Genomic DNA, 22,481 nt, shown 5'->3' with positions numbered 1-22,481 from the left:
TCTCCACCCGAACAAATAGTGGGTGAATAGCATGCTATTCTGATTCTTAAGTTCATGGTCAGAATACATATAGAGAAAAGTGCATAAAAAGGGAATAAAGTTCCATTTACTCGAGCTTAACTCTGGTCGAAATCGGCCCCATGATGTGTGGAGTTAATGCTATCTAGCCTGAATCCACCTGGCTACTTGATCTGATTGAATAAGACCCTATTAGACTAATATGCCATAATTAGGCATGATACCTTTGGACCAGTGGCGGCTGGTGAAAAATATTCTCGTGGGGCTGTGCCATACTTTTTTTTCCTGTAACCATCGCTGATATATTTTAACACAAACTGCAGGACAGCAGTTCACTCAGTGAAACATTCAGTAATTATTTAATGCCAATATTAAAAAGTTGGAGGCATTCTTACACAAAAACATATTACACAAACCCAAGCCTTTCATTTGCATTTAAAGTGAACTTTTTACCATTGGTAGTAAACAGGCAACGCAACACGCATGCTGTCAGAACAGAGTGGAAAGTGGACAATAACATGAAATTATTATAAAGTTTATAGGAAATCTTACACTGTATAAAAGGATGTATAATATAGAAATGGATATCAAGTGGATGAACTCAAACCTTTGACTGGAAGAATAGCATACAGTATTTTATGATCATACTAAATGTGACTAATTGTTAATGTGCTCCAGAACTGCAACAATTAATTGATACAAAACAACATATATACAGTAATATTAGCAAAGACACTATTAAGACTTTCTAGAGTACCATATATAACTGGATTTTTTATGCTAAGGTCAACTATATACAAAGAAACATGCGGCCAGAGCTGCTCTGTGTGTGTGTGTCTGTCATCTTATTTGTACAGGAATTTTGCCCGTCTGTCCTTCTGAGTGGCAAACCTCTCAATGACCCTTTGATTAAAGTCAGAAATGTCCCTGACAAGTTTCTTCTCCATGGAGAGCATGGCCAGCGTTCAGGCGATCCTGTGTCATGCTGTTTCTCAGGAAGGTCTTGATCCTTTTCAGTGTAGAGAAGCACCTTTCTGACTCAGCAGTTGTCATGGGGTGTGGTGATGAGGATCTTGAGGAGGCTGGCAGTCTCTGTGAAAGTGCTCTGAAGGTTGTTCTCCATGAAGAACTGGTACAGGGGCACTGCACCACTACAAGCCTTGAACTCACTGTTCTCATAGAGTGAGGGACAGTTCGGTTTTGAGCTTGGCCTTGTTCAACATGGGGTACGCCTCCACGGTTGTTTCAAGCTGTATCGGGAACTTCACACTGTGTTGTGGGAACAACTCTCCGTGCAATAGTGTTGCGCTGATGAGGTGCTGTGAAGGAGAACCTCTCTTTGGCATGACTCAGGATGGTATCACATACCGCAAAAGATACATCATCAGCTTTAATTTGCAATTAAGCTATTTTGATGCAAGTGATCCTGACTGACACATGCCTATGTCCAACTCAAGTATTGATTACCAAGGTGCTGATTGTTCAGGGTTTGGCTACATACTACCAGGCCTGAAAAAACTTCTATGGGGAAACACTGACAATTACATCACAACTTACCTCTATAGCCAACCTCTGTTGTTCTCCTGGTCCCAGCATCCTCCAGTCGCTTGATGGGCTGTTGCTGCTCGTCAGATGCGCTGTCCCCACACAAAGAGGGAATTGAGGCCCTGGGTCCAAAAAATAAAGGTTTAATTTGATAACTTGCAATCAGACTTCTTAGCTCACTGTAATTCCCCCTCAACACACAACCAGTGACTTTTATATATATATATATATATATATATATATATATATAGACAGACAGACAGACAGACAGACAGATAGTGTGTATATACACACAAACTATGTCTAGTAACTGCTTTTAACCTGTGATGTACATAATTAACTGATGTTATTACGTTTTAAAGCCTTTTTCTATTACATTTGTGAGAGGGATGCAACATAATTTTGTTCTGCTGTGCACTTAGCAATAAAGTTAATCTTCAATAACAACTAGGCCTCTTCTAGAAATTGACCTGGTGGACACCTGAATAATTATTACAAACTGTGTAGTACTTTCCTGCATTATTATCAACGTCCTGATTGTGTCTTTTGACAAACACTTGTTCTCGTGGTCGAGTAACAACAACTGCGCTCCTTGAGTGACGGGGTGGTACTTGGTGAGAGAGGGAGAGAGACGACCCAAATTGCGGAGTAAACTAGAAAAACGGACGTTACATTAGGCGGAGTGGCATTACCACATTTAACAAACCAAACATTGAAATACCGTTATAGAAGGTAAAGTAAAAACCCAAACTGGTCTGTGCATCAATACCGGTATATAGTAATATATAGGCAACATACCGTAAATCTGTATCAATTATGTATCAGTTTTGACATGTGACCCATATCAAATTTGCGCATTCACACTGAAGGAGCACACAAATGCAATGCTCATTTGGCGTGATTGTCGTGGTAACACAGGTGAAAAAAATCCTGAATGGTATCCTAATGGCAGCCATTTTGGTTAGGGAGAAATACAAACAACTCTACTGCCATACATTCCAATTAGACTGAAGGCATACAGTTGTGTCCAAATATATTGGCACCCTTGAGCTTTTCTTAAATAATTCCCTATTTCTTCTAAAATCAGTTGAAATTTGAGAGGAAAAAATGGGTCTCCACACCTTTAATTATATTTCTGTAAACTTAAGTTTACAATTGTAATTTAGAAAATATAGACAAATGTCATGGACTAAATTATTGGCACCCTGGAGCTAGTACTTGGTTGCACAGCTTTTGCCCAAGATAGCTGCCAACATATGCTTATTGTAGACATCAATGAGCTTGCTGCACCTTTTCTGCTGGCAATTTGGCCCATTCTTCAGCAGCAAACTGTTGTAATTCTTCAATGTTTGAGGGTTGCACTCCACCAACTTCTTTTTTCAGATCTTGCCAAAACTAATGTGGTCCCGTGTAGCTCAGTTGGTAGAGCATGGCGCTTTGCAACGCCAGGGTTGTGGGTTCGTTTCCCACGGGGGCCAGTATGAAAAATGTATGCACTCTTAACTGTAAGTCGCTCTGGATAAGAGCGTCTGCTAAATGACTAAAATGTAATGTAAATGTCTTCTCTTTCCTTTTTAAAATACTAAAACAAATATAATTGTGACGGCTCTATGATAATCACTCACTTTGATGACCAGACACATTTAGGCTTTTAAACTGTTGTAAGTGAACTATTCATCTTTCTAACAGCATCTTTATCAGCCAATAGTAAATATAGTTATTTACCTGATTGTTAGCATGCTTTCTGTGAACCTCTGGACAAGTGCTTTAATGAAGACAGGGTCGATGTTCCTCTTCTGCAGCTGGCTGAAAAGCATGTCCACATTTGGCATGATCTTGTGGAACAGTGCCAGGAAAAACAGAAAGCCTCGTCTTCTGAGCATCCTCACAAAGCCCCCCGCCTCTCTGACAGTCGGGGCATCAAAGTTCCCAGAGTCTCTGATGGTCTGGAAACACGTTAGAGGTCATCCCTGTACTCGTACACAGTGTTTACAGCGCGACTGTGGAAGTTCCACCGTGTTGTAGAGGCTCTGGGGAGTCTCCTCCGTGCCCACGCAAGGCCAACTCAAAAGCCCCACAGAACTTCACACAATCGATAATTTTGGATAGAATGTGCCTGTTTTTATCCACCTCCTCATTGTGTTTCCTCACCGCAATCCTGTGGCCGTCATCCAGCTGCGTGGCAATGTTCACCCTTCCTAATACAGCTAGCTTTACAGAGTTGTCCATGTGTGCCCTGGTGTTCTCATGTTTCTTTACCTTCTCTGACAGGTGCTTCATATCCCTCACTCCGGTACCTGTCCATGCTGAATCTGACCCTCGTCTTTTAAAAAAAAGCAAGCACGGAAAAGCAAAATAAAGCATTAGCATCAGTGCACCCAGCTAGCCAAGCCTTCCTGGTGTACCAGCTACGGGAGAAGCCGCGCATATACTGCTTCCCTTTCTCGCTAGCCTGCTGTCTGATTGAGAGGTCAGGTTGATCTGGGCCCAGCTCTTTCACCGAACTTTCTCTGACAAAGTTCTCCTCTCAAACGGATCTTGGAGGAGAGATTTCACCGAGTTAGGGTTTGGGTCTTGGAGGAGTAACGCTTGCGTTCGCCATTGTCGTCTAGTAAAAATGGCGCCACTGGAGCCCGGTCCTTATTTTATCAGGGGCGGCAGCTTGGGGCGATAAAATACTCGCCCTCCTTGGATTCGAATTAAAATCGCTGATTAGCTACATTTTATGTCATACATTCATATCTTAAATTAGCAATTGGCTTAACTGCTACGTAGACCCGCCTCCTCGGGGCACTTTCTGCTGTCCGAGCTGACGAGGCGTTTGACAGGCAGAGGAAAGGTTGCGAATATGATTTTCTATCATATCTCACACATATTACTGTGTGCATTCCATATTTCAAACACACAAATATTGACATACTGATGTTTTTATTATTATTATTATTTTTTTTATTTTTTTATTTTTTAAAAAAAATAATTTTATTTAAGGGGGCGGCGCCCTAGCGCCCTCTATCGGCCAGCCGCCACTGCTTTGGACTAAGACAGGTCCGCACTCGTCATCTCCTTTATTCTTGCCAGTCATTGAGAATCCTATTCTCATCTCATTGTAATGTAAAATGGGCCGTGAATATATGAACATAATACTTCACACTTCTGAATCTTGGCTAAACTCTGATGAGCGTTTATCTTTTCGCTCCATAGTGAAAGCTGTAGTAGTTGTGTCAAAGTCATTGCCATTGTTTGGACTATAAAGTGTAAAATCAGCATCAGATGTGGCTCATTTAATGCTCTGAACAGGACCATATGGTCCAATATTTTACTCAGAGGGATTCAGAGATCCCTCCCGTACAGCCTGCTTGAAGTTAAATCGTTCGGCGAACTTTCAACAAGTGAGAGAAATCATGTCTTTTGGAATAACTGGGACACGGAGCAGGGGTGTGCTGTGAACAGTGGAAAGGACCACCCTCAGGCAGACTGTAAATTACTGTAAATGATTTTTAAAAATGAGTAGTGAGCTCACGATGCTATTTGAAGAAGAGGGCAGAATAAAGGAGAATATGTTACAGGTTTTGTGTGAGAACTATCTTCTATTGTTTATGTCTAGGGCCACAAGTTTTTCCTGATCGCGTGACCTCACTTGAAAAAAAACTCTTGACCCCGTCTCTCTTTTGGATAAACAAATGACATGCCACTGGAGGTAAATCAAGCGCTCAGAGAGAACAAGACGACCAATCAGAGTTAGATGTGGGGAACTCCAAGGCCTGTCAGAAGGTGCCCTCAGGATACATAGGCTTGTAATCTCTACCTTATTAAAGCAGACTATTGTACATTTGTTTAGAGACAAGGCGCTGTTGTGTTCTGAGAAGGCCTATTGTACTGAGACTGCATGGAGTTTAGAGAGTAACAATACAATGAGAGCTAACATGCAAATGATCCCATGGCAAATGAAAATGTCATTTCTAATTACATGTTAATTAATGGAAAATGTTTGCGGTAACTGTCATTCAACAGAATAAAATGGGATATAATGAAGGTAGATGGAAAGAAGACTAACTTTCACCTCATTGTGAAATACTCCTTCTTGTCATCATGGGGTTTCATCAAGCTATATATCACCACTCACACATACAAAGATATCATGAAAACATTGCCATAGAGCAGGACTGGACAATGCCACCCCCCAAGTCAACACTTTTTACTGTGTTTGATAGCTAAAGTCAATAATTGTGGATAGACTGCTATAATCGACTAAAATAAGATAATTATCAAAAGGAAACAGTGCAATCAAAGCAGTGGCTGCGTTCTAAAAAGCAGGAGCGTTATGCACCCATTATTTTAGAGGGGGCACGAAGTACGTGCCAGCCCCCCTTCGGAATTCTGAGAATTTTGAATTTTTTAAACACCTGAAACAGCTATTTTCCTGCAATCTAGAGCCATAATCATTTTGCCTAATTCTATATAAAAAATAAAACATGTACATTTATCTGCAAATGTCATCTAAGCATAACTCTTTACCTGTTCAATTGTCATTTTAATTAATGATGCACATTGATTATTTTAGAACTTTTATGCCTTAGGAGTTTAGTACAACTGCTGCACTGGTATATAGTATCATAACCCAAGAATTAAAGCAATTTTTGTATTTTCTAGTCTAGCAACCTTGCCAGCAGGCATGCCAGCTAAGATAGTTAGACAAGCTACCCTAACTTGATTGATAGCCTGAAATGGCTTGGTAGCTAGTTATGAGGTTGGGAGATTGGGAACCTATCTAGCTGGCTAGCTAAAGACAACTTAATAAAATGGATAGGTGGCTAGTATTACAGAGAAACAACAACAACATTTTCGTTGTATTTTATTAATCAAGAAGGAATCAATAGGCTACATACTGTAGCTTGATACAATTAATTTACAAACATACCTGCTGCGAGTCCTGCCCATCACCGGCAGCTCAAATCAAATCAAACGTTGTGTGTGTCACTCAACACTCTGTTCCCTCCTCCACTGACGATACTGTCTGCATGCACTAGAGTATCTAGCGTCCTGCCTAGCATATTTTTGGTCTGTGATGCATCTTGGAAGGAACCACTTACTAGGGAGAATGGGGTTAACGCAAAATACCGTTAACAGATCTTTTTATAAATAATTATGATAAAACGTGCTTAAAAATGAAGTAGTAGTAATTAATTTAACTTCTGAAAAATATGCTGTATACTGAACAAATATATAAACGCAACATAGGCCCACCCACTTGGGAGCCAGGCCCACCCACTGGGGAACCTGGCCCTGCGAGTATGTTTTTCTCCATAAAAAGGGGTTTATTACAGACAGAAATACTCCTCAGTTTCATCAGCTGTCCGGATGGCTTGTCTCGCAGGTGAAGAACGATTCCGCAGGTGAAGAAGCCGGATGTGGAGTTCCTGAGCTGGCGTGGTTACACGTGGTCTGCGGTTGTGAGGCCGGTTGGACGTACTGCCAAATTCTCTAAAATGATGTTGGAGGCGGCTTATGGTAGAGAAATAAACATTAAATTCTCTGGCAACAGCTCTAGTGGACATTCCTGCAGTCAGCATGCCAATTACACGCTCCCTCAAAACTTGAGACATCTGTAGCATTGTGTTGTGTGATAAAACTGTACATTTTAGTGTGGCCTTTTGTTGTCCCCAGCATAAGGTGCACCTGTTTAATGATCATGCTGTTTAATCAGCTTCTTGATATGCCACACCTGTCAGGTGGATGGACTATCTTGGCGAAGGAGAAATGTTCACTAACAGGGATGTAAACAAATTTGTGCACAAAATATGAGATAAATAAGCTTTTTGTGCGTATGGAAAAATTCGGGGATATTTTATTTCAGCTCATGAAACATGGGACCAACATTTTACATGTTGCGTTTATATTTTTGTTGAGTACATATACTGTATAAAAAAACAAAAATACAATTTCTTTTTTTTTTATCTGATGGGGCACATGACCTTGTGCCCCCTATGGGCATGACACCTTTGCTGAATAGTCCACCTTCCTTGTTTCCCATCTGAGAGGATTTAAGTGGGTGCACCAGGCCAGTCCTCACTTATCAGTGCTTATGAAAGGTAAACACATCTCTGTTAATTCATGACCGCTGGAATCTAAGAACTGTTATATTGCTAATATCTATGAAGTCCATTCAGACAAAGTTGTCATGAAGTCAAAGGAGAAATGCAAGGAATTAAGCTATTCAAAGTTATTGGGACACCGAGAGTGACAATGGAAACAAGCGTCCACTATGACCCCTTGGGTACAGGAATACAGGAGTACAGGAGTCTCCAGGACCAGAAACGATGGGTTTTGGATAAGCATCACAAGGTCAAAAGGGCAGAATCTTAATAAAACACTTTAAATAAGAGTAGAGCTCTCTCATTAGAGTGGTATTACATCATAGGGACTTTCTGAGCTAATAATCAGAGGACAGAGACTGCATGGGTCTGCATCAGGATGTGTCTCAGCAGAGAGACAGCCAGCCCTGTAATACAACAGCTTCAATTACACTGTATCAGGAAAAGGAGGCCGTGATAGAGCTCAGTTCACAAAGAAAAGGACAAGGACACAGAAGGAAGGAAGCAATACTGTGTGTGTGCATGTTCGTGTGTTTCACCGTGAGGATGATTCACCTTCATTTGGAATTTTGGTTGGTCTTGGGGTGGTAGTCTACAGACCATAATACAATAAGTAGTCATTCTTGGAGTCAATGCATTGACTTTCAATGAGGATTTCATCAAATTATAAATTCTGTTAACTTGAAATTACTGACATTTTAAACTGCCCCCAATCTAACTACCCCCTGGCCTGTGAGCAGAGCCAGATAATTGCTTCCCTCATGCCTTAGAAAAGCTCCAGCAGGCAGGCTGTTGCTGGAGTTATCCTCAGGAGAGAAGCTGGAAAGAATGATGCCTTCAAACAGCCCTAACAGCACAGGAACATCTGTTCAATCGCTTCCATTGATAATAATCACAACTACCAGCAAACTGCTACATCTTATCCCCCGCAATTAGCAAAATACGGAACTTCTAAAACACCCTCTGGCTCTCTCTCTCTCTCTCTCTCTTCCTCTCTCTTCCTCTCTCTTCCTTCCCATATCTCTCTCTCCCTCTTTCTCTCTTTCTCTCTCTCTCTCAGTGCTTTTGAGGGACTCTTCAGATGTTTATTCCGCCTCTTGTTAGCTAACGTCGGTTGTAGTGAATGCCCATTGAAGGAAACTATTTTGCCAAATGTTTCTTCATATCCTGTCAGATAAGCCGCCACAAAGGCCTCCCTTTTTTTCTCCTGCTCCCAAACCATTCTTAACATCTTGACATCCTCCTCTCTTCCTCCCCCTCCCCTCTTGTTAGGCTATAGAGTTGTAATGTCAGGAAGGACACACATTCCTCTGTACGTATTCACAGATCTCAGAGGAGAAGGGGAGAGATGTCGTGCAATGTCTGCAGCAGATCAGAAGGGGAGACGGAAAGGAAGGCAACAAGAGACAGAAGAGGCTTCAGAGAAAGAGAGGGAGTGGGGAGATTGAAAGAGGCCAATGAACGAGAGAGAAAGTGGGACAGGGAAAGCGAGAAAGAGCAGTCTTGATCAAAGGTCTTAAGCAAACATTAAAACACTGTCTTGGGCCTCTCCAAATTAGTTTTCCAAAGGAATCAGCATCTACTGTATATCAAATATGGGACCGCTGTAGCTCCTAGGGTCAACATGGATGAAGTGCTGACTGTTAAGTCTCAGAACACACAAAAAACATCTGTACTGTAAATGAGTTTATTAGAGTGCACCATGGGAGTCAACAGTAGCACATTTTAAGTGCATTAAATTGATTGTAAATTACATGCAGAGCAGGACAAAGCTTGAGTGTTTAAACTGGCCTTGGTTTCAAAACCTCCTTTGTGGCAGCTTTTGGATGGCTAGCAGCTCGAACGCTCAATAAAACATATGCCTGGTATTCAGACTCACACAATTAGAGTTTAAATGGAGCAGCCAATGTGATACCGAGGCGTTAACTGCAGTGGGCCCTGGCTTTTTGACATTCTTTAGTAAATGCTGTTGTTTTTGTAAACAAGGTTGTTTGGAAGGGATGGGAAACACCTGTGTACTGTGATCAGTCAGATGACACTCAGATGCTCTGGAATCTGTCTCTTACTGATAACTACATGTAATGCTGTCAGCATGTTGGACATCCAGTGATCAAAGCTATCTACCAGACCTTAGTGTTTTTCTTGGAATTGTATTTTTTGGTTGGTATGTGAATCTGTATCCCTCATTGTCTTGCAATGTCTTGTCCCTCTTTCCCGCGCATCCTCTCTCTTTCTCCATCTTTCTCTGGGTGGATCTTGACCTTATACGACCATATTTGTCTTCAATATCTTCACTATACAGTCTCATATTTGGTATTTATCCATGTATGACTGTCAACATATACCATGTTTTTAAATTGCTCACTATGCATACAGAAAACGTGGTAGATGTTAGAGTCCTATAAACAGTATCACATATGAGAGCCTCCTGTATGACTCCTATCAAAATGACTGGGATGCCTGTGGCTTGTGATTAAGCTGTTGCAAACCACACAGCCAAGAGAGAGAAAAAACAACATTTAAACTCAGACCCAGGGACTGGCAGCCTAGGCAACAACAGCGGCATATTAGTGATTACGCCCTGAGACAAAATGTCCGTAATTTGTGTGTAACCCACATTGAGGCAATTCTGCCTCTCAGCACATGGTATTATGTCTGGAGAGGTTTTGGGGGTGCATTTACCAGTCCAATTTATTGCCTGGAGTACTCAAAATGACTTTTTGAAAACTATCAAACTGATGTGCTTTCTAGCTGCTTCATAGCTGCTGAGTATGACACATACCTGCACTAAATATGATTTGTGTTTAGTACACACAACAAACACATTAAGAATGGTCCTTTTAAGGTTGTTCAGCAGTCTAAATTATTGTGACGGCCATCTTTTCTTTCCATAAGCAGGTTTTTCCACCCTGGGACAACAGTTCCTGTGTTATTGGTAGGCTACTGTAGTCCAATAATATAACGGGTGTTGCTACAGTATGTCTTCAATTGCCCATGAGAATTAGCAAAGCAACCTGTTTAGAAAGACATATGTCCTCTAAGTGTTTACACAGACACATAAGACAGCTACAGTTATTGCAAGTCCTCTTTTGACCAGTGGGACCTGGTCCAAAGGAAAGCAGAACCAATCTGTCTGGGAAGTGTTTCCATATGGACACAAGAGGAGGGCACATTCTTGTGGAAATGAAAGCCAGTCCTTTAATCTAAGAGACATAATCAATACATGATAAGGCTTCTAGCCGAAGGACAAGAGCAGTAGTTTGAAGATAACTAAAGACAGGATTTGTGATAGGACAGAGAGAGGGGGGCACTATGTTGAATTAAAACATTATGCACAACGGTTCTAGTTAGCTCCTTGCTAATCAAGGCTCCCTATCAGCTGCTTCGATCACTCCCTGCAGGCCTAGCGTTGCTTTTCCTTTGAGTGATCATAGATTTATCTTATTTATCTTAGAGGAATGGTAATTAGAGTTGTAGAGGACTTGTCCAGAGATCTGTGACAGCAGTTACATAATTAGTAGACCAGTGGGACAGAAATTAATGGCATGTTGGAGATTGTGCACATCACAAAAATGTAGTATGTGTTCAGAATACCAGTACTCCCTGCGACATCAGTATGTTGTGTGATTGTTTGTGTTTGTGAGGGAGACAGTGGAGTGGTGCGGTTTTGGATTGTGCTGACCACCCTCCTCTAAACAGATGTTTATCATCGTCTGAATGCCAAAAGCACAGTTTAAATTAATGGAACATTTGTGAGGCTGCCAGTGTTGTTTTGGGGTTGTCAGTTAAATGTAGGGTGCCACAAAATAGAAGAGCTCTTAAATGGAGATTTATATTGTGTAATGCGATGGTCAAATGCATACACTGAGGAATGTGCTGATACCAACAATAGTAGTTAGTATTTTAACCAAAGTATTACTATTGTATTAATATTGTCTTACCGAATGTCAGAATAGGTCCAACAATATCACCAAGGATTCTGGAGGATTTGGTGCTTGGCTAAGAGTTGATGTGACTGTGTAGTTCGAGCCAAGGGAACGGTTTGGGGTTACTGGAGAATTAAGACATCTCTGGGACAGCATCTGACATGTAGGGACATTTTGATTCCAACAATAACTTATCTGATATCTGGTATCAATTGGCATTTTGGGTGGCTACCTAGCAGCATGAGAACTTCACAAATACTTGCAATGTCCATAACTTATCAAATTGGGCCAACCAGTCCCATCACCACCCTCAACAACATAAGGAGGGGGTGGCATGCATGATCAGTGTAAATCCATGTTTCTCAGCCCAAGCTGACAGTCCAGGGCTGAGTTAGTGTGATTTATGTCCTATTATTCACGTCAGTTGTGAGAGTGACAGTAATGTGATGTTTTCCACCCACAGTGGAAGAACACACACAGACTGCAACCTCAACACGACTCCACGGCACGGCTGTGGGGTGTTCTCAGTCACCGTAAACCTGCAGCACAGTCACACAGCATGCAAGCCATCAGGGATCGGTTATGAGTAGGGCCCTGAGTTTGTACTGACTATATGGATTTGACTAGAAAATCTGTAGTTTGTCTTGTTCAGGTCATGTGGTCAGGGAAACCATGGGGCCCTAGATATGAGTATGAATCAACTAGTAAGGACTGTGAGTGAGGATGATGCTCAGTGAAATAAAATGCTGATGTTTAACGTTCATAGTTCATCAGTGTTCACCAAGGAGAGACAGAGGGAAAATAAGTCTTACGTGTATCAGAATGCCAGAATGTCTGCTAATAGAGGTGAACTTGACAGTTTTTTTTCTTTCATACTGGCCCCCCGTGGGAATTGAACCCACAACCCTGTCGTTGCAAGCGCCATGCTCTACCAACTGAGCTACACGGGGCCCATAATATATATGGTAATTGTACCTCCCGAGTGGCGCAGTGGTCTAAGGCACTGCACCGCAGTGCTAGCTGTGCCACTAGAGATCCTGGTTTGAATCCAGGCTCTGTCGTAGCCGGCCGCGACCGGGAGACCCACGGGGCGGCGCACAATTGGCCCAGGGGAGGGAATGGCCGGCAGGGATGTAGCTCAGTTGGTAGTGGGTTCGATTCCCATGGGGGGCCTGTATAAAAAATTATGCATGCACTCACTAACTGTAAGTCGCTCTGGATAAGAGCGTCTGCGAAAATGTAAATGTAATTTGGGGTATTATCAACAGTAAAATACTGTGAAACATTTTACTGCTGCATACTGTAAATGATCGTGCACTGTGGGAAAATGTTGTGGACGGGGAAAGAATTGCTGCATTTCCAATGGTACTGTAATTCCATTCCCAGAATACAGTACCGTACCGTATATTTTTGGAGCGACAAAACCTTTTGACCACTAGTTGTGCATGGTATTGTTGTTAACATACTTTGAGGCGTGCCTTGTAAGAGGCTATATTTGTTGCACCCCCTAGTGAGAATGATGTAACAATTTAACTGGTATGTGAAAGTAGTGCCCCATCAATTTAGAATGTATAGGGGACAGATTGAAGTGGCAGCAAGTCTTGAACTTTAAATGGTTGAGCATTTTGCCATGTCCTATTTGTTTGTTTTTCCATGTAGTCTGGAAGCCTCTAGAAGTGCAAGTGATATAAAATACCAAATATTAATTGATATGCTGTAATGTGTAAACACATTACCTAGCAGCCAACCTTCTTGCACCAATCCCATGCAATTACATTAAAATACTGTGAAATACAAACACCATCTCCCCTCAAAGAATGTAATTAATCCATTCATTAATTCATTACGATTACAGTAGCATTTACTTTTTTACAGTATAATACAGTCAATTCTATGGTATTTTGCTGTGTGTCATTACACAATGCTTGCTTTGATACTTTATTTAGATTACAGTAGTTGTAATGCAATATGAAATACGGTAACTTACTTACCACAAGTTAATGTCAAATTCACAGCAACCCCTTTACAATGTGTTAATGGGACAATGGGGGAACCTCTGAGGCCATTACTGTGCCATTGTCTAATAGGATGCTTCCCCTTTGAGCTGAGGAGGCTGCTCTGGGGCTCTACTCTTTTGATGCTACCAGGCTGACCTTAGGTACGGTGAGGAGTGACACTCCATGTTTTCTGTATTTCCCTGGAAAAGGGAGAAAGGAAGGGATAAAGAGATGTGAAGGGGGAGAGGCATGGGGATAGGTATTAGGAAGAGAGTGGGAGAGAGGGGAGAAGGAGAGGCAGGGTGGGGAATTATATTGTTCCATGTGCAAGGAGAGGGCAAAGGGAGATGAGAGAGAGGGGAGGGGGTGAGTGAGGGAGAGACAGAGGTATAGAGAAGAAAGTAAGAGAGAAATAACGTGTGAGAGAGAAGGGGGAGGCAGGGGAGAGAGAGACAGAAAGGGGAGAGAGAGGAGATGTAGACAGACATCTCCCGTCGGTCGAAGGGTTTCATAGTTTAATTTCCAAAACTATGTTATTAAACAGAAAGTCAAGAGACACCTATTTCCTGTTTCAGGAGAAGTGCTCTCTGTCTCCTGTGAGCATACTGAATTAGCTATGGTCACCGGAAATGTCTACTGACATGCATACACACTGGTTTTTGCCAAGCATTGCATTTTTTACAATTCACACTACTTCAGGCCTTCCACAAATGTGACTGTGTCATGGATGGATATTAACTATATGTTGCCATTGAGTCAGCTGTTCTGAACACTGCCACTCCACAGGTCTACTCAATTATAACATTATATAACAGCATAGCTTTCATTTTTACTGAGTAATGACTCTTTTCTCTGTCAGTTGATTTTCCAGCGTAGGTGCCATTGCAATTAATCTAATCTCTTTTTACATAGAGAAATGTACAAATAATGAGTAAATTATACGTGTGAAACAGCTTTGCACAATGTGGTTGTGCCTCAGAGAGACTTTATACAGCAGCATTCAGGCCAGCTTTCTGGCTGCCAACAGAAAATGTTCTGGATCAGGGATAATGTAGAGTAGGCATTTTTATTCCCTGCTGTAATTTTGCCCCCCCCCCCCCCCAGTGCATCTGTTTGCTGTGTTTTGTCTGGCACAGAGGGCAGGCATGGCATATTGGCTTATTATTTGTATAAACAATGGGCATATTGTTTGTTTGCAGTGAATGGGACCCAGCTGTGGCCGAGCTGGAATATCTGGCACATCAGGAATAAAGAGACGACCAAGTGAATCCACCTGAAGAACGCAGGTGTATGACACATTCAAAACTGAACACGTGCCAAGATAGCACTTTATAGTAGACTTCACTTGCTGACATAATTTATAAAGCCATAAAAGAAGTTAAAAGGATACAGTGCAATGCAAATGTGTTTATAGGAAATGTTGTGTTCAAATTACAATGTATGACTGGTAGTTTCTCTTCAAGACATGTATGCTCCTTATATCAATGTCAAGACTGGGCCTCTGACATGTCACATGTGATTCAACTCAATGCAATCCAATTATCTGACAGAAAATGGTCCACAAATCACTAGAATATGCCCAAGTCCATCCTGTTTCAAGTTTATTGCATGTGGTGATAAATGTCCTTTAGCATGACATCATCAGAGTGGGACAGACCTGAGACCACAGAGGAGGCGTCGGCCACAGATGGATAGAACACCAGCCTGGATCAAACCAGACACCCAGGGGCCCCCCAGGAGAGCCAGCCCAGCGCAGCGTTCTTGGGGTAGTACAGAGAGATGCCGAGCCTCCTGGCCGCCATATGAGGAGCCCTGCAGACGTTTTTGTGGCTAAGAGAAACAGATTGGGAAGAAATACATATGATGGGAAGTATATCATATTATATGGTGTTCAATGGAACCAATGGATTCTAATTTGCCACAGCAAAAAGTTAGGCAACCAGATGTATCACTGTAACATTACTAAAATAAACCATTACTCCATTTGAGATACTACAACACTACTAGTTAGTTATTACCAGTATATTAGGAATGTATTGACTTTTTGGGGACAGTGTAGGTCCCATCATGGCCTTTGAGGAACAAGAGCAATCAACAAGACAGACTCACCTGGTGAGGGCAGTCTATGACACACCTTTTGTACCCAATCCAACTTCCTCACTGTGTGAAAGACTCCATCGTAATCATTTTGTTTACGTCATCCAGAATTTGAATCAGCAGGACTCAATTGTTTTCAAATGAGATGGTCAAACACACAAAGCATTGTGTAGGATGACGTGCACCTTTTTAATTACAAAATTCCCAGAGATAGGGAGAGTCCCCTTGTTGCTCAATCTCTCAGATAGTCACTGCGATTACTTCACTAAGATGAATAGTGTGCATTGTGCCTCTCTATGGGGTAAACAGTGCCAGTGCCCAACAGTATGATAACACCTCCCTGGAAAAAATGTTTTGATAAGAACTTGTTTTGATCAGGATCCACATTCCCCAGATACATGCCCCTTTCACGTGACAGAATAGCAGGTATTACGCATGTGTACACGGCGTCATCTCTTTTGTATTTTATCTGTGATGGGTCTCACTGCACATTTGTTTATACAGCCTTGTCAGGGATGTTAGAATAATAATGAAGATTACACCAGCTACTTTAGTGGATAAATGGTTTATTGTGATTATCAGATCTCAAAGTGAGATATGAGATTTGAATATACAGTGAGAGAAAAAAGTATTTGATTCTCTGCTGATTTTGTACGTTTGCCCACTGACAAAGACATGATCAGTCTATAATTTTAATGGTAGCTTTATTTGAACAGTGAGCGACAGAATAACAACAAAAAAATCCAGAAAAATGCATGTCAAAAATGTTATAAATTGATTTGCATTTTAATGAGGGAAATAAGTATTTGACCCCCTCTGCAAAACATGACTTAGTACTTGGTGCCAAAACCTTTGTTGGCAATCACAGATGTCAGATGTTTCTTGTAGTTGGCTACCAGGTTTGCACACATCTCAGGAGGGATTTTGTCCCACTCCTCTTTGCAGATATTCTCCAAGTCATTAAGGTTTCGAGGCTGACGTTTGGCAACTCAAACCTTCAGCTCCCTGCACAGATTTTCTATGGGATTAAGGTCTGGAGACTGGCTAGGCCACTCGAGGACCTTAATGTGATTCTTCTTGAGCCACTCCTTTGTTGCCTTGGCCGTGTGTTTTGGGTCATTGTCATGCTGGAATACCCATCCACGACCCATTTTCAATGCCCTAGCTGAGGGAAGGAGGTTCTCACCCAAGATTTGACGGTACATGGCCCAGTCCATCGTCCCTTTGATGCGGTGAAGTTGTCCTGTCCCCTTAGCAGAAAATCACCCCCAAAGCATAATGTTTCCACCTCCATGTTTGACGGTGCGGATGGTGTTCTTGGGGTCATAGGCAGCATTCCTCCTCCTCCAAACACGGCGAGTTGAGTTGATGCTAAAGAGCTCCATTTTGGTCTCATCTGACCACAACACTTTCACCCAGTTCTCCTCTGAATCATTCAGATGTTCATTGGCAAACTTCAGACGGAACTGTATATGTGCTTTCTTGAGCAGGGGGACCTTGCGGGCGCTGCAGGATTTCAGTCCTTCACTGCGTAGTGTGTTACCAATTGTTTTCTTGGTGACTATGGTCCCAGCTGCCTTGAGATCATTGACAAGATCCTCCTGTGTAGTTCTGGGCTGATTCCTCACTGTTCCAATGATCATTGCAACTCCACAAGGTGAGATCTTGCATGGAGCCCCAGGCCGAGGGAGATTTAGAGTTATTTTGTGTTTCTTCCATTTGCGAATAATCGCACAAACTGTTGTCACCTTCTCACCAAGCTGCTTGGCGATGGTCTTGTAACCCATTCCAGCCTTGTGTAGGTCTACAATCTTGTCCCTGACATCCTTGGAGAGCTCTTTGGTCTTGGCCATGGTGGAGAGTTTGGAATCTGATTGATTGATTGCTTCTGTGGACAGGTGTCTTTTATACAGGTAACAAACTGAGATTAGGAGCACTCCCTTTAAGAGTGTGCTCCTAATCTCAGCTCGTTACCTGTATAAAAGACACCTGGGAGCCAGAAATCTTTCTGATTGAGAGTGGGTCAAATACTTATTTCCCTCATTAAAATGCAAATCAATTTATAACATTTTGACATTAGTTTTTCTGGATGTTTTTGTTGTTATTCTGTCTCTCACTGTTCAAAAAAACCTACCATTAAAATTTATTTGTCAGTGGGTAAACGTACAAAATCAGCAGGGGATCAAATACTTTTTTCCCTCACTGTAGCTTGAAAATAAACGCAAGTAGGCAGGGTGTTATTATAACTCAATAAAGATTTGGAATTGATATCGAGAAATTGAAGAAAAAAAAATCTGAACAAAGATACACATAACTCAACAGACATCAGTGGTGGCCATCATCAGTGTTATGATGTTATGGTCAATTGAAATTAAAATCCCAGTGCACGTGATGAACAGGAGCGGATCTGTGATCTTCTCGATAAGATCAATAAATGTTATGGCAATGTTGAGACTTCCAGATAACACAATGGCATAATAGAGCCATCTCAAAGCCCTAGAAGCACAACTTGTGTTTTGGTTAGTAGTTTACTTTGGAGTGTGGGAGTGTGTGGGATGTGGGAGTGTGTGGTTAGCCTAATTATTAGTGGCTCTGCAGAGACACAGATTCCAGGACCCCCAGCAAATAGGTTAGCCTAATTATGAGTGGCTCTGCAGACACACTGATTCCAGGACCCTCAGCAAACACGCTTTAGCTCACGCTGGAGCATTATGATGACAATACAGGAATTGGCAGTCATTTAATAGAAGCATGCGCTACTTCTTGATGTAATAATATAATAATAACATGCCATTTAGCAGACGCTTTTATCCAAAGCGACTTACAGTCATGTGCGCATATATATTTACGTATTGGTGGTCCCGGGGATCGAACTCACTACCCTGGCGTTACAAGCACCATGCTCTACCAATTGAGCTACAGAGGACCACAGATGTAAAATACATCTGTGTGTTTGTCCACCCAAGTGTCTGTCAGTCTGCCAACTGCCATGCATTACGAGGGTTTGGGTGCTACATTTGCAGTGGATATGGTGAATTACCCCCATACAATGTAAAGCGCTTAAAGACCTTGGTCAAATCGTTTCTGATACTGTATAAACACCATCCATCCTTAACCATCATTCTGTACTGTATATGGCCGTGACATGAAAGGTTGCAGAGGGCACTTTGCATGGTTAGAAATCAAACGTTTCTCTTCGCCTACCCTTTGATCCAAATCACTGGGATGTCAACATGAGAATCCGTCTGCTATGCTGGGGCAGAAGACACAGTCATTATTTCACCATTATGTAATCCACTTCGTCCTAATTAGAGACACGAAGGTAGAGTTTGGTCGATGCTTATATGTTATTGCACAAGTGCAGGAAATGCAGTGTGTCCCTGCCGTGCAGTGAGCATGAAGAACACTTGCATTGCATCACAGTAAACTTAAGTCATGTGGTATCCCCCATTTCATGATCCTTCTGTAGATTGAGTAGAATAAAGTAATTAGAGAGTAGGCTCAGCTAGCTAGCAGCTACATTATCTCTATGTTATGTTCAGCTTCACATGAAGGCTAGGAGAGGTCTAATTAGAAGTTAGCCAGAAACACCAAAGACTCAAGGAGGACACTGGGATACTTATCATAGACTCTTTTCATTGGATACAGTGTTATTGTCTTTGTAGTCCCCTGCTATAGTGTTCCTGTCTGTAATGACTAGGTGTGGTTTTTACAGAAAGCCATGCATGGCCCAAGGACTGTGCCGCACCGCTATGATATCTCTCCAACGGTCAAGCCCCACACATTGTCACAAAGGTATGTTGTTTTATGATAGTTGATGTGACGTGTGTGTGTGTGTGTGTGTGTATGTGTAAAAACCATGACCAGAATATCTGGGCCAAAAATTCTAACTCTCCAGTCTTAACCACTGATTTGTGTGGCCCGGGTTAGGAGTTAAATGCTACCAAGAGCATGCCTAAATAACTCTTGCGCTCCAAAAGAGGTGGTTGTTAGCTTGGAATGCTAAAAACATTCCCCACCCCCTATATTTGGAGAGACTGAATCATTAAGCTGTTGGACATCATTTTGAGATGTATAGAGTCAAAAACAATTGGGTTGTTTTACATTATACATTTTACTCATTTAGCAGACACTCTTATTCAGAGCTACTTACAGTTAGTGAGTGCATACATTTTCATACTGGCCCCCCGTGGGAATCAAACCCACAACCCTGGCGTTGCAAGCACCATGCTCTACCAATTGAGCTACCCACAATATCAAATACCAGTTTATTGTTCAACAACCATTGTAAAATAGCCAAACAAGGTTTTTTCTTGTAGAACTCGAGCAGCCACACTTACAACATGGGTCAGGTTAATAGAATGTTTTAATAAAACAGATATCTTTACTATTTGTTAATTTTTACAAGTAAATAATGAAAATGTACATTTTACATTAGACAGTAAATAACAATATCAATCATATTGTGTACACATTTACAATATTGGAAAGGAACCGTGCAGCACCGTGTTCATATTTATCATACTGGTGCTGACAGAATTCAATAGCTCAGTTAAGTACCACCTCCAGTACAGTATTTACAATACAGTAATTTACTGCAATAATCAAGGTTAAGTTCCATAAAAGAGAAACAAAACAACTCTGCCATTTTTAATGACGTATCGATCTTTCCAAGACACATCCAATGACAGCTTCCTTATTCGGCAACCCCCAGCATCCAGGTGAATCGGATTGGTCCATTTTAAACCATCACATCCCTCTGGGCGTATCACTTTTCTCTGGAATCTGGTCTTCCTTTCCAGGTGTCGTGTGTTGTGTGTGTGTGTGTGTGTCAGCGTCTCTGACAGATGTGTAGGTTGTGGGCAGCGTGTCAGCATCTTAGGCAGTGTGTATGTCCAGGATGTGTGTGTGTCAGCGTCTCTGACAGATGTGTAGGTTGTGGGCAGCGTGTCAGCATCTTAGGCAGTGTGTATGTCCAGGATGTGTGTGTGTGTCAGCGTCTCTGGCAGGTGTGTAGGTTCCGGTCTGCGGTCCTGCTGACTCCGGGGTCTTTCTCTCCTCTCTCCGGTCTGCAGGAGAGGCCATCTCCACAGTCGCAGCGCTGGAACAGCTCCAGGCCATGGCCGCCTTTCCTACGGTGACGCGTGCACACTTGGCCCTCCGTCAGCACCGGCTTACAGATACGAGACCAGAAGTGGCGTGCACAGCACAGACCCTCAGAGCAGTCAGAGGACCTCAGGCAGTTGTTACCTTCCCGACCTAGAGAAAGAGAGAGGGAAGAGAGAGAGGTAAATATGACGTGTTCTGTTGGAAAGGCCTCACAGCTGGAATTTTGATATTGAAAAGTTTCCTTTCAAACCCCTTGGTAATTTAGTCCAAGTGGACTGTGTGGGTAGGACAAATCTATAGAATCTTTATGGGTGATACTGGGTAGTGTTTGTTGTGTGGGTGTGTGCATGTGTAATACACACCTACCTTTGACAGAATGTTGTGGTTGACCTTGGGGCAGAGGCAGTCTCTTGCCATGGTGTTCCATGGTGTTGTTCTGCCTATTCCCAACACTGGTAGTGACTGCAGCTTCAGCATCTTGATCACTGGCCTGACAAACACCTGAGGGAAAAGGTACATGTTATCATTGAACGCTAGTAAAGTTTTCAAGATAATTACAATATCTCATTACACCCCAACTTTATATAATATGCCATTTAGCAGACGCTTTTATCCAAAGCGACTTACAGTCATGTGTGCATAATTTTTTTTTTAATGTATGGGTGGTCCCGGGGATCAAACCCACTACCCTGGCGTTACAAGCACCATGCTCTACCAATTGAGCTACAGAGGACCACTTTCTTACCCATAAGTAGTTTTTGTATTCCCAATACTTCTCTTACCACATCACTAAACTTAAATAAAAGACCTCGCATGAATTAAAAGTGTAATGATCTGAAAATGGTTGAAAAAATAACAACAAGTAACATTTGGATATGTTGAGCTCACCGTTGATGCAGCGGTTCCCAGCGCAGCACATTGAATCCCTTGCGCACCGCTTTCGGATCTTTCGGCATGGGAGGCACGCGCCTCGGATATCGTTGCAGAATTCATCGGTCCCACACTCATCATCATATGTGCAAGTAGGCTAAGATAAATATACATAATAAAATATTTATTTCCATTGGAACATAAATGCAGAACGCATTTCGGTAAAAGCGCATTGGTAACGTATCCAACAAGCGCTTGGGCATTGGTTAGTGTTGGTATTACGCACAGCTCCTAGAGCTTTCTAGTGGGGTTTCTTACCTGCAAAGTGTCCACGACTGCTTTCTGCCGGTCGCTATCTGGTGAAGATGGACGTGGGCTCGGGCTAACCATGTCGGTGCCACCGGGCAAGTTCTTGATGGCATTAGAGTTGAGTAAAACCGCCCCGGCATAAGCATCCCCAAGGTATCCAAACAGCATGACATATATGGCCATAAAACGAAGCACTGGCAGATGAGGCATACCTCTTCTTATGTAAATTATTGGTCTTATAAATAAATGAAAAATGAATAAAAATCCGTCAAATGTATTGGTAAAAAGTCTGCGTAAGTCTTGAATCCTACCACAAAGTCTCAAGAGGTTGTTGTTAGTAGGGTATTTTGAGGTATTCTGACGCATGGCTCTGCGATGTTCTCTTTATACATGTGGATCTGTATTTATTCCCGCCCCTCGCAGCACACAACAAAGGCGGAGGGTGGAATTTCAAAGGCGCTTAAACGCCTGAGCTCCACTGTATGGAAATGGGCAACTGCTCTGCCAGGATTTACTTT

The 22,481-nt window shown here is 42.1% G+C and overlaps 1 protein-coding gene across 1 annotated transcript; it reads right to left on the bottom strand.

The window, feature by feature from the left end:
• Positions 1–19,851: 19,851 nt before the first annotated feature.
• Positions 19,852–22,314, bottom strand: LOC121553488 (dickkopf-related protein 1-like). The gene is made up of 4 exons (XM_041866623.1): positions 21,973–22,314; positions 21,673–21,811; positions 21,151–21,285; positions 19,852–20,934 (listed from the first exon to the last, which is right to left on the bottom strand). Exons 1-4 carry the CDS (start codon positions 22,171–22,173, stop codon positions 20,669–20,671), a joined length of 741 nt encoding a protein of 246 aa, XP_041722557.1. The 5' UTR covers positions 22,174–22,314; the 3' UTR covers positions 19,852–20,668.
• Positions 22,315–22,481: the final 167 nt, after the last annotated feature.

The sequence above is a fragment of the Coregonus clupeaformis genome, chromosome 37 (assembly GCF_020615455.1).
Source record: "Coregonus clupeaformis isolate EN_2021a chromosome 37, ASM2061545v1, whole genome shotgun sequence".
NCBI lineage: Eukaryota > Metazoa > Chordata > Actinopteri > Salmoniformes > Salmonidae > Coregonus > Coregonus clupeaformis.
Note: the sequence above shows the minus strand (reverse complement) of the source record. Positions and strands in the feature narration are given on the sequence as shown.

What these genes read in the sequence shown, in the direction of transcription:
- LOC121553488 (XM_041866623.1), bottom strand. Translation starts at nt 22,173, where the DNA reads ATGCCTCATCTGCCAGTGCTTCGTTTTATGGCCATATATGTCATGCTG. An exon ending in CAGTCGTGGACACTTTGCAG is followed by an intron (nt 21,812 to 21,972) that starts GTAAGAAACCCC and finishes TATTTATCTTAG; the next exon opens with CCTACTTGCACATATGATGA. An exon ending in ACCACAACATTCTGTCAAAG is followed by an intron (nt 20,935 to 21,150) that starts GTAGGTGTGTAT and finishes CTCTTTCTCTAG; the next exon opens with GTCGGGAAGGTAACAACTGC.